We start from the raw sequence: 14822 nt of genomic DNA on the forward strand, positions 1-14822 counted from the left end.
CTGCGGACTCTACCCAACACAAAGATAAATGCACAAATACACAGAAAAAAATTATAACAAAACACTACATTATATTAAAGTCCTACTGTTTGTTTCGTCACCATTCATTTTTCTGATGACACCTTTAATGTACTTGAAGTTGTTTCTTTCCCTAAAGTTGCCTCCTACTCTCACCTTGTACCAAGAGACTAAGAGAGAAAGTTTCATGAAAAGATGAAGTGGGAAGACTGGACCAAATAAGAAAGGCCTCATTCTCCACTGCAGCTTTTAACAAATGAGAAAATGTTTAACTTTCATGAATCTTGCATTTCCTACCCTGAAGCTGAGCTCAGTAAATAGTGACTTCTACAAAAAGAAAAAAAAAAAAAAAGCAGAGTCATTAGAAGATTAAAAGGAAATGCAGTATCTGCATTTGCTTATTGATTTTTTTCCTGCTGATAGTCCTTCTACTTCTGTTTAGTCACTGGAACTTGATTTGTGAAGACAGTATTAGCTAAAAAGTGACAAGAAAGATGTATAAAAATTGGAGAAAGGATGAGAATAGGAGATAACATTTTTGTTTACGTTTAAACGTCTTTATTTTTCTCATTTCCTCATTAAAGATCTTGGTCGATTAAATGTGTTCTTCTCTTTATACAAGAATAAACATCAACTCTCAGCAACCATCCACCTTCATCCAAGCTGAAGAGGTATGGTTAAATTTCCATAATGCTGGAAAAAATAACAGAGGGAGAAGGAGAAGAAATTTTCTAAAGTACTATCTTGGTTTCATTTAAGTTCTAGGAGAAGAGAAATGCCCTTAGATGAACAGACGAGAAGTGACAGCCACAGGATTGTGACATCCACAGAATCTGCATGAAACAAGGAGTCATTATCTTACGCTGATCCTACCTCAATATTCAGAGAAATGAGTGAGCATCTACATGATGGAGAAGAAAAGTTTGCTCTCTTTTGCTAAACTAACATCCTCTAAGGATCATGATCAAGTCTGAGGAAGAAAACGCGGCATTTAGACAGTGAATAAAAATATTTACTTGTATCCAGAAAGTGCCTGGAAGCTTTATCTAGAATTATATATTTTGTGAATTCAGATCCTAAATTGTGTTAAACTGTGTTATAAATACTATATATGGATTATTCACGTATAACTCTAAAGAAACTGGTCTCTGAAAAAAACAGAACAGAAACCACCCCTTGTAACTTCTAGCCTCTAAATTAAGAAAGTAAGTTTCAGAGGAAACAAACCAAAGAAATCCTTAGAATCTTTGCAATGACTGCCTTGGCTTTAACATTAAGTATAAAATGAATATCATAAAAATAATACCAGAAAGAATAAATGAGAAAATGTCTACACTAACATACTTAAGGTCTAGAGCCCTAAAGTTGGGCAACCATGGATTTGAATCACTGTTCCACTACTTACTAGCTCAGCAAAGTAATTCACCCTCCCTGGAGTGAAGGCAATGGCATTTATAATTTGTTTTCCCAATATACTTGTCATCTGCCTTTTATTGGTGCTTTTGTGTAATTATCCTCTACTTCATGTGATCCTTATGTGACAATCAATCATGTTACCTGATCTTGGCCATTTCTGTTGGTGAGGGATGGGTATATCAGCCAAGTTGGACAAAGTGAAGACTTCTCTGGGACTGGCATTTTAAAATAATAACAATAACAATAATAATAATAGAGAGATTGATTCTTTTTGTTTGGTTGGTTGCGTTTTTTTGGTTTTTTTGTTTGTTTGTTTTGGTGAGGAAGACTGGCCCTGAGCTAAGATCTGTTACCAATCCTCCTTATTTTGCTTGAGGAAGACTGTCGCTGAGCCAATATCTGTGCCAATGTTCCTTTATTTTGCATGTAGGGTGCCACCTCAGCATGGCTTGATGAGCGGTACACAAGTCCGCACCCGAGATCTGAACCCACAAACGCTGGGCCAGCAAAGCAGAGCCCATGAACCTAACCACTATGCCATGGGGCCAGCCTGAGGGATTGATTCTTTTTATGCTGGAGTGCTAAGCTTGGGGGATACACGTCTGCGGTGCTAGTGACAATCTTACTTTGCCCAAGACTCGGGTGGAATCCTGCCCACAGTAGGAAGCCAAGAAAAGACAAAGACAAAAGATGGACAGAATGCAAATACCTTGATGACATTCTCTAAATCTCTATATACACTTACAATTGAAGTTGTAATTTCTCAGTGATGTGAGCCTTTTTGGATAAACTAGTTTGAGTTAAATTTACTTCACTTGCAACTGAGAGGAACTCAACTAACAGATACTAAATCTCAATTTCTTCATTTAAAAAATGTGAATAATATTACAATGCACCTCCTAGGTTTGCTCTTAGGATTAAACATTAAAATGCATATAACAAGTTAGTGCAATGTCAGGCATATAACTACCCAATAAGTAATAGCTCTTATTAACCATTATTATTAGCGTTACTGTAGTAATAGTAATATTTTATAACTGATGTACCAAGATTATTACATCATTATATCAGATACCTACACTCTCAAAAGGAGGGTATGACACCAAGCCTATAAATATTTCATTTACATGTGTAAAGGAGATTATTTACTTTCCACACAATTCCAATCTGTGTTGTAATTAATGTACTAGGTAATTCTTCTCATGTTTTGGCAGTCATAGCAAGCCTTTATAGATCATCACTGTACTTTATTAAAATTAAACATGGAAGATTTATGTTATTGAATTTCTACTATACTACATAACTTTAAATTTATAGAGAAATATCTCTTGGGCCCTAAGGTTTGTTTTTTTTTTAAGTTAATTTCCCGAAGGTCAAAGTCCATATCTTATTTCATTCACATGGCACCTAACATATTAATGGCAGGAACTGAATATTTTCTAGTGCCATTAAGCATGATGACGATCAAATTATTATCCCAAAGAAATAAAAGGTGCCAGTGGGCTAAAAGTAGACACAGACTTTCAAAATCCATCAGTTGTCCAACTGATTCTTGGGAAATATGACCCCTTCTCTAGATTATACAGTGACATTTCAGCAATGACACAGAAAAAAATCAAGAAGACATAAGTTTTATAGTTCTACAGATCTGTTGAAAACTTTTAAAGACTCAACCTTAACAGCTCCCCTGAAAAATCTTCTTTGATTCACCCAGTTTGTTCAACTATAATCAGCACCAACTTACCATAGGGTAGTGCATTAGGCACTCAGGAAACAATAATAAACAAGAAAAGTAAACAATCAATTACAATATATTGTCACAATTAGAAAGTGCTTTGGGAACACACACAACTTCTCAGAGGAAGCTGAAATATGAAGTGTAGGAATCTACCAGATAAAAAGAAGGGAGTGGGTGAGGAGGGAGAATTTTACAAAGAGAAGGAACAACATGTACAAAGTCAAGGCAAAATATGGGACAGCATGATAAATTCAAAGATCTAATAGTACTTCTATATGACTGGAGTTTAGAAGGCCAATGCAAAGAGAATCAAGCAACGAAACTGGTGAAGTATGCAAAAGACAAACCTGAAGTATTCTGCGACAAGTAGAACAATACTCTTAAAATAATGGGAAGCTATTAAAAAGTTTTTCGAAAAAGTATTTTCGATATTCCCCATTAGCAGCTCCAGATTCAGTCTCTACCCTTCTCCACCCAGATCTGTGACCCAGTACATTGATATCTACAAATTTCCTCAACGGAGATCCCATCTCCTCTGGCTTCTGGATGGGGTCAGCCAATAGAAATCACCAACTGGAGATCAATGAGTGGAAGGAGAGAGGAATCAGAGTATTGATGTCCATGTCCCCCCTTGCAGGGCTGAGGGCTAGCAGTGGCTACATTCCACTATCTAGAGCCAGTTCCTGCCAGGCACCCTTCTCCTACAATCATAGCCCACAGCACTACAGTAACCACTCCCTGCTCTTCTTGGCCCTTCAAGTCTAAGGGTACTAACAACTTCCTGCTGGTGATACTCCTGATTTACCTCACTATCCCTTGTTCTTTTCTTTGACTGTGCCCTAACTTTCTTTAATCACCCCTTTAAGATAATGCCGTCTGTTTTCTACAGGAACTGAGTCAGACCCAAGGGGGTACCACGAACCAGTGTTATCTTTAAAGAACTGGTTATGCATCTAATAAAGGACAGTGATTCTGAGTGGAAGCAAGTCTAGAGTAGGTGAAACCAGTTATAAGGTTGCTGCAGCAACTTAATGAGAAGATAGAAACTACCTGATACTAACATTAACTGGCATCTTGTAACGTCAGACACTGCACTAAGTACATTATACGCATCATCTTATTTAAATATTCCAACCACTCTTCGATGTTATTATTCCCTTTTAATAGACAATGGAACTGAAATTCAGAGACGTTAAATAATTTGCCCAAGGTCAAACACATGTAAGTGGCAGATTTGATATTCAAACACAAATCTGCCAGACTTTTAGGCCCATCATTAATCTATATTCTTTCCCTAACCCATATACTGTCTGTGTCAAGGTAAATTACAGTGGAAATGGATGTAAGCATAGCATGCAAAGAAAAGGATTTGAAGATTTAAATAAAAGGAGATAAAACTGGCAGAACTCAGTGATTACTGGATAAAAGGGGAAAAAAATACAAAAAGGCATTAATGATGACAAGAAAGTTTCCAGTTGAACAACTGTGAAGATGGTGGTAGCTTTCACTGAGAGATGAAAGAAAGGGGGAGTAGGCTTGCTGGGAGCAGGAGGTGGGAAAGAGATGAGGCAGTCAGTTTTAATCTTGTTGACTTTATTATGTTGCTATGAAAGTACAAATGGAGATGTTTCCATTACAGTATTGAAGAGACCATACACAGCTTCTCATCAGACTCTAGCAGCTAAGGTATAGTTATGGGAACTAGAGTCTGACAATGAGATCCATCTGCCCGTGAATTTGAATTTGAGCATGAGATGCAAAGGCAAAGCAGTTATGATACATTTGTATGATACACTGGGAGAATTTGTAGTGTCTCATGTCAGCACTAAGTCTCAGTGGTGACCATTAGTAGTGGTGGTGATGCCCACAGCAATATCCCAACTAGACTATTTTTGAAGCATGACTTTGTCTGTGTCTTTTTGCTGCCCAGCCTCTATTGATCCCTGCCTACTTTTCCAGCCTGGGTTTTCAGATCCTTCCTGATAATTATATGAACTACTTTATGGCTTCCAAAAAACTCCTTTTCTACTTGGTGGTAGGAATTGTTTTCTGTCACTTGTAACCCATCTTTCTGACTGATAAAGCCAACACATTCATTGCTGTATCCTGTTCTGTATTATGGGAGTCCTTTCGACATTCTTCTTAAATCATTTCCAACCCATAAGCTAGATATGCTAAATCTGCTAGACACTAAGGAAACTCTTAGATTTCAAAGAATTCATGGCCTGTTGGGAATACAATACAATAAGTAAATTCTATATCACAACATGATTAAAATTTTAAAGAATAAAAAAGTTAACAAGTAGTACACTCAAAAAAGGAAAAAAAAAAGCATACTCAAGGTACCAAGCAGAATAAAGACAAATCCACCCACAAAAATTTAAGACACAGTACTAAAACTACAGAACTTCAAGATTAAAGAGAACATGTAATAACTCTCAGATACTAAAAGCATATTACCTCTTAAAAAATAAACTCACCACAGACAAGGTATCACAACTACTGATGCAAGAACATAATGAAGAAACATTTCCAAAGTACTAAGGGTAAAAAATTGTCAACTGAGACTTTTATAACTAACTAAATTAGCACCCAAAGCTGAGAGCAACATGGGATCTCTTTGTTTTCTCCCACCAAGATTCTGCACTTTTTTTTACTTTTAATGAAAGATGTGCTGAGCTTTGTGAAAAGATCTCTTTTTTAATTGCAATCTGCATATTTGGGGAATCATCCTTTCTAAAGGCTGCTCTTGATCACTTTTAAACACCCAATCTTGCCTGTATTCAGATTAAATTTATGAGGATAGAAAGGATTTAGGGAGAGGGTATGGATGACCAGGAGAGGTAGTGGCCATTGCTCACTCTTTTCTTTTTTAATTCTTATAATTTCATATGAGGCTATAATTAACTCAAAATACAAAAGTTTAACAAAAAAGTTTTTTTAAGGGATGGGTAAAACAAAAACATTTTAGTCTCTGTTTATGAACCCAGAGACTCTCACTTTTTAAAAAAAAGCTGCTAAGGAGGCAATTTAGAAATAAGGGGGAGTATAATACAAGAAATAAAGTCGAACACAGAAGTTGATAAAATGTTGATAAATTTAATTAACTACTGCTAAAAATACTTTGTTGTGTTTTAAAATAATATAAAATAAATCTAAGGCTGTAGAAATTGCTGCAAGATGGGAAGGCTGGTGTGATGTATAATGGAGAGAACAAATTCTAAATTCTACATATTAGGGGAAACAATCATATACCACTTACAAAAAAGTGTTGCTAATATTGAAACAAGCTTTCATGACCTATTGGATTTTAAAGGTAATCACAAAAGTTTTTAAGCAGAGGAATGATTCAGTAAGATCAGATCTGTTCTAGAAAGATAAATACAGTTCAGTAAGTAAGATTTGGAAAAGAAATTGGAGGTCAGAACCAGATAAAATATAGTGAATGAAAAGAGGAGTGGACTGTGAGCTATATTTAGAAGACAGAATTTAACACTCTCCACAGATACCACATGTTCAGGTACACACAGATAAGTTCCTCCCAAACAGGAACTCTACCACATTCCTCTTTGTGTGCCCTATGCATGACACCTTTGTGGAAGGTATTCAATAAGTGTTTAACTGAACTGGATAAATTTCATTTGAAATATCCGTAGTACATAGAGATAAACAATAAGAACTGTTAATATAAGTCTGAAATTTAGGGAAAAGATCAAGGCTGGAGTCCTCATTATGGGAGAACTGCCACTGGGGTGGGTGAGACTGCCAAAGGAAGGGGACAATGAGACTAAAAAGGAGGTAGGTAGGCAGAATTTGGAGATACATCAACACTAAAGGGTAAAAACAGGAGAAAGGGACCCTCAAGCAAGCATGAAAGAGAAAGAAGAATGATGGGAAGAGAAAAACAAGAACATCGAAGAAGTTTGATGTAAAATGTTTTAATTGAATTTCTAGGATTGATTTAAGAGAGACATGAAATTAAACTAAAGAGAAAGGATTTAGGAAACACATTAGGACACTTTCTGACCACAATATAAAGATACTATAACACATATTTTAAAGGCAGACAATTTTCTTATAAATACTTTTTAAAATAAGAGCGTATCTGTTGTGTGTGCATGGTGGGGAAGGGGAGGAAGGAGGTAGGACAGAGGGTCATACAGAGTCCTGACGGTGCAGACAGTGACTTGGTTCTGCAGCCATGTCAACAAGCTTTTGGTATATGTACAAATTACATATGCAGTCCTTTATTTTTCACATTAAAAAAACTAAGAATAACCAACAGCCTCACTATATCTTGTCTTCTCTATGACTGAGCTGGAAAACAAGCCCCCAAACCTCAATTTCCAGTTTCTTGAAATTATTAAAATAGGTTCTAATACATGATAGTTAACAAAATCTTGGAAATGTCATGTCTTCTGAATAAGGTGAAGTGGGTCCATCCTATTCCCTTCTTTAACTCATAAATAATATATTCAGAAATCAATTATTGACTACCTAAAGAAAATTAGAAGACTTGCTAAAAAAATACCAATTGTGGAATTATTTTAAAAATCATTATCTAGTTTTTCACAGACTAATTTACGCTAAAGGTATGCAAAATAAACCCATGGCAAATAACTGTATCAAAAAGTAAATTACACATCTAGAAACTTAGAAAAGTATCTTCCAATATCTAAGCTTGTCCACTAAGTATAAATTGCGTTGCCTTGGAGAATTCCTCAGGTTCTAAAGTTCCGCCAAAGCTAAGGTCTTAGATGGCATTTAAGTTATATATTTCAGCTATTAAAGTCAATGTTCTGACAAGCCCTTTGGCTCTAACCCCAGGGCATGAATTTGCCTTAAAACTACATAAGAATGTGTCAGAGGGCTATATGTCAATCAACCAGGAGAAGTGCCTATTCCCAATTTAGTGTTGTCAGTTGCTGACATTAAAACCAGCAACAGTTAATTGTTACCACTTCAAGTGGGAATATTGAGGGAAGAGGAGAGGTAGGTGTCTAAATTCAGGCTGATACAGCTGTTAATTGCTACCCTTTTATGTAGATTTATTCAATAATGAAAACAATGTGGCTAATCATATAATGTTTCTATTTGTTCCCCAAGGGCTCTTCAGGGAAAGTTTTAGTCCTGGCTAGATTTCCACAGCTCCCAACTGTGAGCGGACAAAGGCAGAACAATCAAGGCACTCAGTGCTGGCAAATAGCTGAAAGTGGTTCTATACAGATGCCCCTCCTCCCAGCCCTATCAGGAAGGAGCCTTCATCTACTGACAATTTTTGGGGGTCAGGGGGTGGGGGAGGACTTTAAATTATAGATTAATAATAATAATAATAATAATAATAATTTCATGCAGACTTTTGATGCTTAAAGAAAAAGACAGAAATAAAAAGCAGGCAATGTGCAAGGCAGAGAATAAGTCTGACGTTGGCTTGGATCCTCCCTATGCCTCCGTGCAACAAATCAGTTTAATTCATACAGTTAAAATGCCTGTATTATTTTTAAAAAATCAGAAAGACAGCACAGAATTTTAAAAAGATCCTGTTCCAGCCCTGCTCCTTACAGACAGGGTGATGAGATTCGGCACATCATTAAACCACACACTCGGAGACTGAGTTACTGAGGTAACCCTAGCTACCTACTGATCTCAAGAGACTTCAGAAAACAGAGTGCTCTGTGTATGTTTTCTACAAATGTAATGTATATTATTACTTACTGATGTTTACTTTGCCGCACTGGCAAAGGACATGGGACAGAATTAAGTTGTGTTATTTATAATAAAACGTTTCTAACATCAATTTTGTTTTCAGACTCTATTACCAAGCAATGGAAGCATTCAGAGACACCCCCAGACCACTGGTGTCCCCTCTTTATAAGGATTTTCGTTTCAGGTTTTGTGTGTGTGTGTGTGTAATTCTCTTTCTATTACCATCTACCCCATTAGCTCCACGCTATAATTTACAAGGTAAAACTGTCTTAAAATGACTTTCAAACCCCTGGTCACAATTTAATATTCAACTTTATTGCAGTGTCTATGCCCTCAAGTCTTCTGATATTTCTAGACTTTTCTGCTCATTGCCCCCTGAACCCATCCTCTTGCCTGGCACTACACCTTTACCCATGCCATTCTCCCTTCTTAGAATGTTCTCTTCTCATGATCTGTTTAATCTTACTCATATTTCAAAGACAAACCAAGTTTCACCTAATCCATTAAGCCTTCTACAATCACCACACATCATACTGCTTCTCCCTTCTGTAAATCTGTAAACTACCACCTGCTTGATCATTCATGTGACACCTACAGATGGTGTCTGCTCAGTCACCCTCCAGTTTTTCTTGTCTCTCCTACTGAACTCTACACTCCTTGAGGATATGTATTTGTATCCTTCCCAGGATTTGAAGCATATACATAAGAGTTCGCAAAATATTTACGATCCATACTTCACATTTCCAATGTCTTTCAGTGAAGTGTTTAAACTATTAGATTATTAAATATTAAATTTAATTACTTTACAAGTTAGCTTTTCTGTGGTGAAATTCCTTTATAACTCTACAAGTTTGAAAACTACTGTATGCCAAGAAGAGGCCATTTCTGACACCCAAGGAATCATCTGCTACCAAATAATTTGTCAAAGAGAAAAACTTAAGCAATTCTTAAAATTCCCTTTCATGTCAGCAGGAAATAAAAAATTAACAACCTAAACACTGGACCTAAGTTCACATTTCTCATCATTTCAAACATGTTTGTTTCCAACTTGAAACTAAAATAGGCGCAGAGCTTGCTAAAGTCTTTTCCATGTTTCAAACCGCAAAATGAAAATTTAGCTTCCATATCTGAAAAAAGAGACGATGAGACCTAGACATAAAGAGATGATGCTGTCTCTGTGTAGATCACAGAAAACAGCTGAATCAAACCAACCGAAATGTAAGAGATTGGAAATAAAACTCCATTTGCCAAGTACGTTAGTCAGGCTTGTAAGCCAATAAGCATTGTCAATTATGCTCATGTGTCCCTTTGGGGCTTACCCCAAATCTCAAGTCAAAATGTTCGCAACTGTTAAGGCCTGATTGTCACCTAAAACCCAAGCACCACTAGCACAATGAGAAAACGCCAAAAGCAGTACCAATGCCCTCCCCTCCATCCTTACGTTCATCATCCCTGGAAAATTACATTTATTTCTAAAATACAAAGGCAAGGCAACTAGTAAATTAACAATTATGAATTGTTTTCTGTTTTAACAGCTACCAATATCATTCAGCTTTATTTTATAGAAACCCTAACAGTTTATCTAAGATACAATGCATTAAGCAAACGAACCTTCTCTGTGCAAAAGATTCACACAGATTTCCTTTAATTAATAAACCCCCTACTTAATATTTAATACAATCTGATTTATGAAATTTCAATCTACTTAAAACCTTCAGTAAACCTGCTATGGCATAAAGGGATATGTGCCTGTTTTCTCCCAACAATGAGGCAAATTTGCCATTTAAAATGTTTCTCCAAAGGTCACCTTGAACTACCAAAAAAAAAAAACCCACCACCCACTGATATTCATTATCTGTGTGAATGTATCTAAACCACGAGCAAATAAATCAGCCATGTTACCAAGCACAAAGCTATTGAAGATTGTTAAGATTTATTTTCAGGTGCCACTGAGACCAAACAAAGATTGTAAAGAATGAAACAAATAGAAGGAAACTCAGGGAACAAATTAATACATTGAACCATTATCTTAACAGCAGCATTCCCTATAGAACAAAATGATGAAACTATCAAAAAGCGCTTCTCAAAGCAACAACATTTTTGCGTGTCAAAAAAAAAAAAGAATTAACCTAGAATAAATATATAAATAACAGTATGTTCTGTGTTAAGCCAGTAACAAAGAAACCCCTTAGTGCAGTAAAACAAAGTCCTGTCAAATCCCCATTTTTTACAAAGAAGCATGAAGATCCTTTCACAATGGTTTAAACTGTATTTATAGTAACAGAGTGAAGACTTGAGATAAAAGTCAAAAGGATTAAAGTCAAAGCCCCAGCTCGACATGAGTTATGGTTTTGATTTTTATTCTTATTGTGGTCTACAAATATTAAGACAGAAGATACTTCCATGTGATTGTGGGATCCTCTGAGACTCTACAACCTTAGAAGAGCAGATAAAACAGATGAAAATGCATCTGGTTTGGGAGCCGACTCCATATTAAATGGCAATGCGCAAAGTAACCACCACAACTGCAGAGGGCCGAGGGGGAGGGGAGAAGGCTGAAATTTCTGCAACTGATGCAGGGCAGAAAGAAAGAAAAAAAAAGAAAAAAGATGTGGTATTACTGTTTTAAAATGGCAGCCTGTTAATAATCATTGCATTCCTGAAAATACAGGGAACTTACAGCACCATTCCTCCTTTCCTACGCCAAGCAAGCCCACCACATACAAACATTACAGACTTGTGTGAGCAAATTGGTAGAGCTGGAGAGCTGCATCTCTCTCCCAAACAAAATCCCTGGAGTTTCCAGAGTTTACAGATTTGGAGACCATATACTTTTCTCGCAAAGAAAGAAAACAAATATTCTGTTGTTGACTGGAAGTTCTTAGTTACTCTAGAAAGCATTGCTCTTCTTCCATATACATTTTCCTTAAAAATGAATGCAAAGCTACATTTAAACATAAGCTCCTGGTCACAGTTCAAAAAATCTACTTTGCATTTCCTCTCCCCTGATATCTTCTTGTTCAAGATAATCACATACATACACACACACACACACTCCAGTAGGAGATATAGATACACACACTGTATGAATTGGAAGGTTATTCTTAAGGTTAATTTAGATACTTTCTCTTTAGTTCATATATTGCAAGAACCACATACCGAGCGGCATTTTTTGAGTCCATCCTTAGTCTCTGCTTTTAAAATCAGATACCTGGTTTAACATTTGAGGGAGAAAAGGCTAAAAGTCCTTAACCACCACCACCACAGCAAAATCAGCAGGGGCAGAGTAAAATATGTATGATAGTATTTATATCACAGAAATGCCCCCCCCCAAAAGGCATTGCTTTTTCATTGCGTGTAAAGTAATACTATCAATTATAAGAACAAAATTTTCTTCATTCAATTTTGGAAGAGAGTTTAAATCTATATGCATTTAGGTAATCATAAAGAAAGCATAAAAAATGTCACTATTACCCAAATGGATCCATTTCTCTTTTATTCACAAAATGAGAATGATCATAAGTCACGTTTACAAATCACAAATTTCTGAAAAGGATATTTCCAGTACAATTACTTTCTATTTTATTCAGTATTTTATTTCAACTGTCACATTTTGAATACATACATATTTGTACAACTACCAGGGGAAAAATAACTTGAACCAAATTGAAAAATTACCATAACTACTAGTTCAATATGTCCGGTTAAAATAGAGACATCTGGTCTATCATTAATTCTTTTGTGTTGATGACTCCTAGTGTGTCTCTTCCCATCAATGAACTTTGTAAAAGGAAAATGCAACTTCTAACAAAAAACTGTGACTCAGAAATCTATTTCAAGATTTATCAATACCAATATATCATGATTAGATCAAATAAACCATACTACTTTCAAGAATAGTAACATACACGGATTCAATACAAATGGTTAGCTTTAAATTCCATCAGAATAACGTTACTTAGTAAATAATTCTCTGCAGGCAGATACGGTTAACTCACAAATCATTATTTAAAAATATTTATAAATCAACTCATTTTTCACTTGTTTAAAACACATACACTGAAGCGCTATAATACTACTTAATTGCCACTCCAAGGAACCTGAATAATGCATTTCAGAATCCTAGCACACCCCCACACAATTCTGAATTAATGGCTGGGCAAACAATAAGTAACATACTATGCTCTAGCAAAAATTCAGTGATAACATCAATCTGGCGTCTACTTAACACTTACTGCTTACTTTTCACAGAGTCCTCACAAATAAATTTCCTCCCCCAGATGCAGTTCATTAGAGAATGACTATCACCTGCCCATTCATCCACAGTGAGTGAGTGATTTCGTAATTAACACAATCGCAGATAAGAGGAGAAATCATAACACACACTTCTACAAACTAAGAGACGAAGTAAAGGGGCCTGGCCACTTCCGATGCCAATAACTAGACTGCAATTAAAAGAAAGACTTTTGTCACTTCTTCGCAGGGCAAGAGAGCCACTTATCTAAAACCCTTTGCTAGAATCCAGAGACATACCAGCAAGGCCCTTCAACCAAACTCAGATAATTACTTTTGACAAATGTTCTCCTTGAGCATGATGTAGTTATTCAAAAGCTTAAAAAAAAAAAAGACCACAGTTATAGCAAAACAATCTTTACGAAGTCAACCCAAGAACATGTCCTGGGGTCTTCCCCTGCATCCCCCGGTTGCATGCAGTCTGCTTTCTTTTGGCCAATTTATAACAGACGGTAAGTTGGTGAATAAATATTTAATTTACGAAGCCAAAACCCTGAAAGGCTGAGCTTCAAATGTAATGCCCTGCATTCCCGTGAGACACACTGTACAGAAATATCCTTTAAAAAAATCCATTTACAGCTGTCCTTTAAAAGAAGATGTAAAAAAAAAAGAAAAATCCACACATACACATGCACCAAACCAAAGACGCCGACGCCCCTCTGCCAACCAGCATTTCTATAGAGACATTCTTTCGATGATTAAAACGTAAGCTCCGAAAGGTTCAAGAAAAGGAAAAGCAGCCAAGTAACACCGCCCAGGAAGCCGGCAGTAAAACATACCTAGCTGTACACTCTTAATAACCTCCCGCTACAAATGACACCGACTCAACTTCACCAAACACACACACACCCCGACACACTCACAAATTGCACACACGTGCACAGAATGTACACACAAACACCGAGCACAGCACAATACCTACAAATATAAACGAACTTGAGCCACACAAAACATGCACGCCTAAGTGTGCGTACCTAACGCACCCGACACGGCACACAGACACGCAAAGACCTAGCCCACATGCACACGCCCCACAAGTCCGAGTCGGACACACACTGTGCATGCACGTGTAAAATGTATGAACTCACAAACGCCGAACATACACACAGACCGTGCACAGAGAGTTATTGATGAAATTCCGGGGGGTGGAGGGGCCGGGAGGGAGTGGTAATTGCCACACAAAGGTCTCCGGAGCGGCAGAGAGGAAAGTCGAGCGGGGCCGAGCGCTCGGAAATTCACCCGTGGCGAAGGCACAGCCGAGCCCGAGAGCGAAGTACTGGGAGAAGTGTCCCGGGCGGTCCCGGGCGCGGCGGGCGCGGGGCTCCCCGAGCTAATCGCGGCGCCCCTCCGCGCGCGCACGCACACACAGGGGCCCCCGGGCGAGCCCACTCCCGCGGAATAACAAAGAGCAGGAGGCCGGCGAGCGGGCGGCGGCTCGGGCTGAAAGTGGCCGTGTCCGCCGGCGCGGGGCGAGCGGCGGGGCTGGCGGGACGCGCGGGCGGCGGGCGGGGGGCGGTACGTACCAGGCGGGCAGCCTCGGCCCAGGTGCGGTCCTTCTTCTTCCTCTTGTCTTTCATGTTTGCATCTCATTGATGGTTCTGATGATGACGTGGGGGATTCCACGGGGTGCTCGGGGTTCGGGCGCGGAGAC

The 14822-nt window shown here is 37.8% G+C and overlaps 1 protein-coding gene across 1 annotated transcript in view; it reads right to left on the reverse strand.

The window, feature by feature from the left end:
* The window catches only part of ASXL3 (ASXL transcriptional regulator 3), a 164094-nt gene extending 149283 nt beyond the window's left edge, over positions 1-14811 (reverse strand). Inside the window, exon 1 of the mRNA XM_046671084.1 lies at positions 14695-14811. Within this exon, the coding sequence (XP_046527040.1) occupies positions 14695-14748 (54 nt within the window). The 5' untranslated portion in view covers positions 14749-14811. The remainder of the gene's footprint in view (positions 1-14694) is intronic.
* Positions 14812-14822: the final 11 nt, after the last annotated feature.

This window comes from Equus quagga, chromosome 9, assembly GCF_021613505.1.
Source record: "Equus quagga isolate Etosha38 chromosome 9, UCLA_HA_Equagga_1.0, whole genome shotgun sequence".
NCBI classification, from domain to species: domain Eukaryota; kingdom Metazoa; phylum Chordata; class Mammalia; order Perissodactyla; family Equidae; genus Equus; species Equus quagga.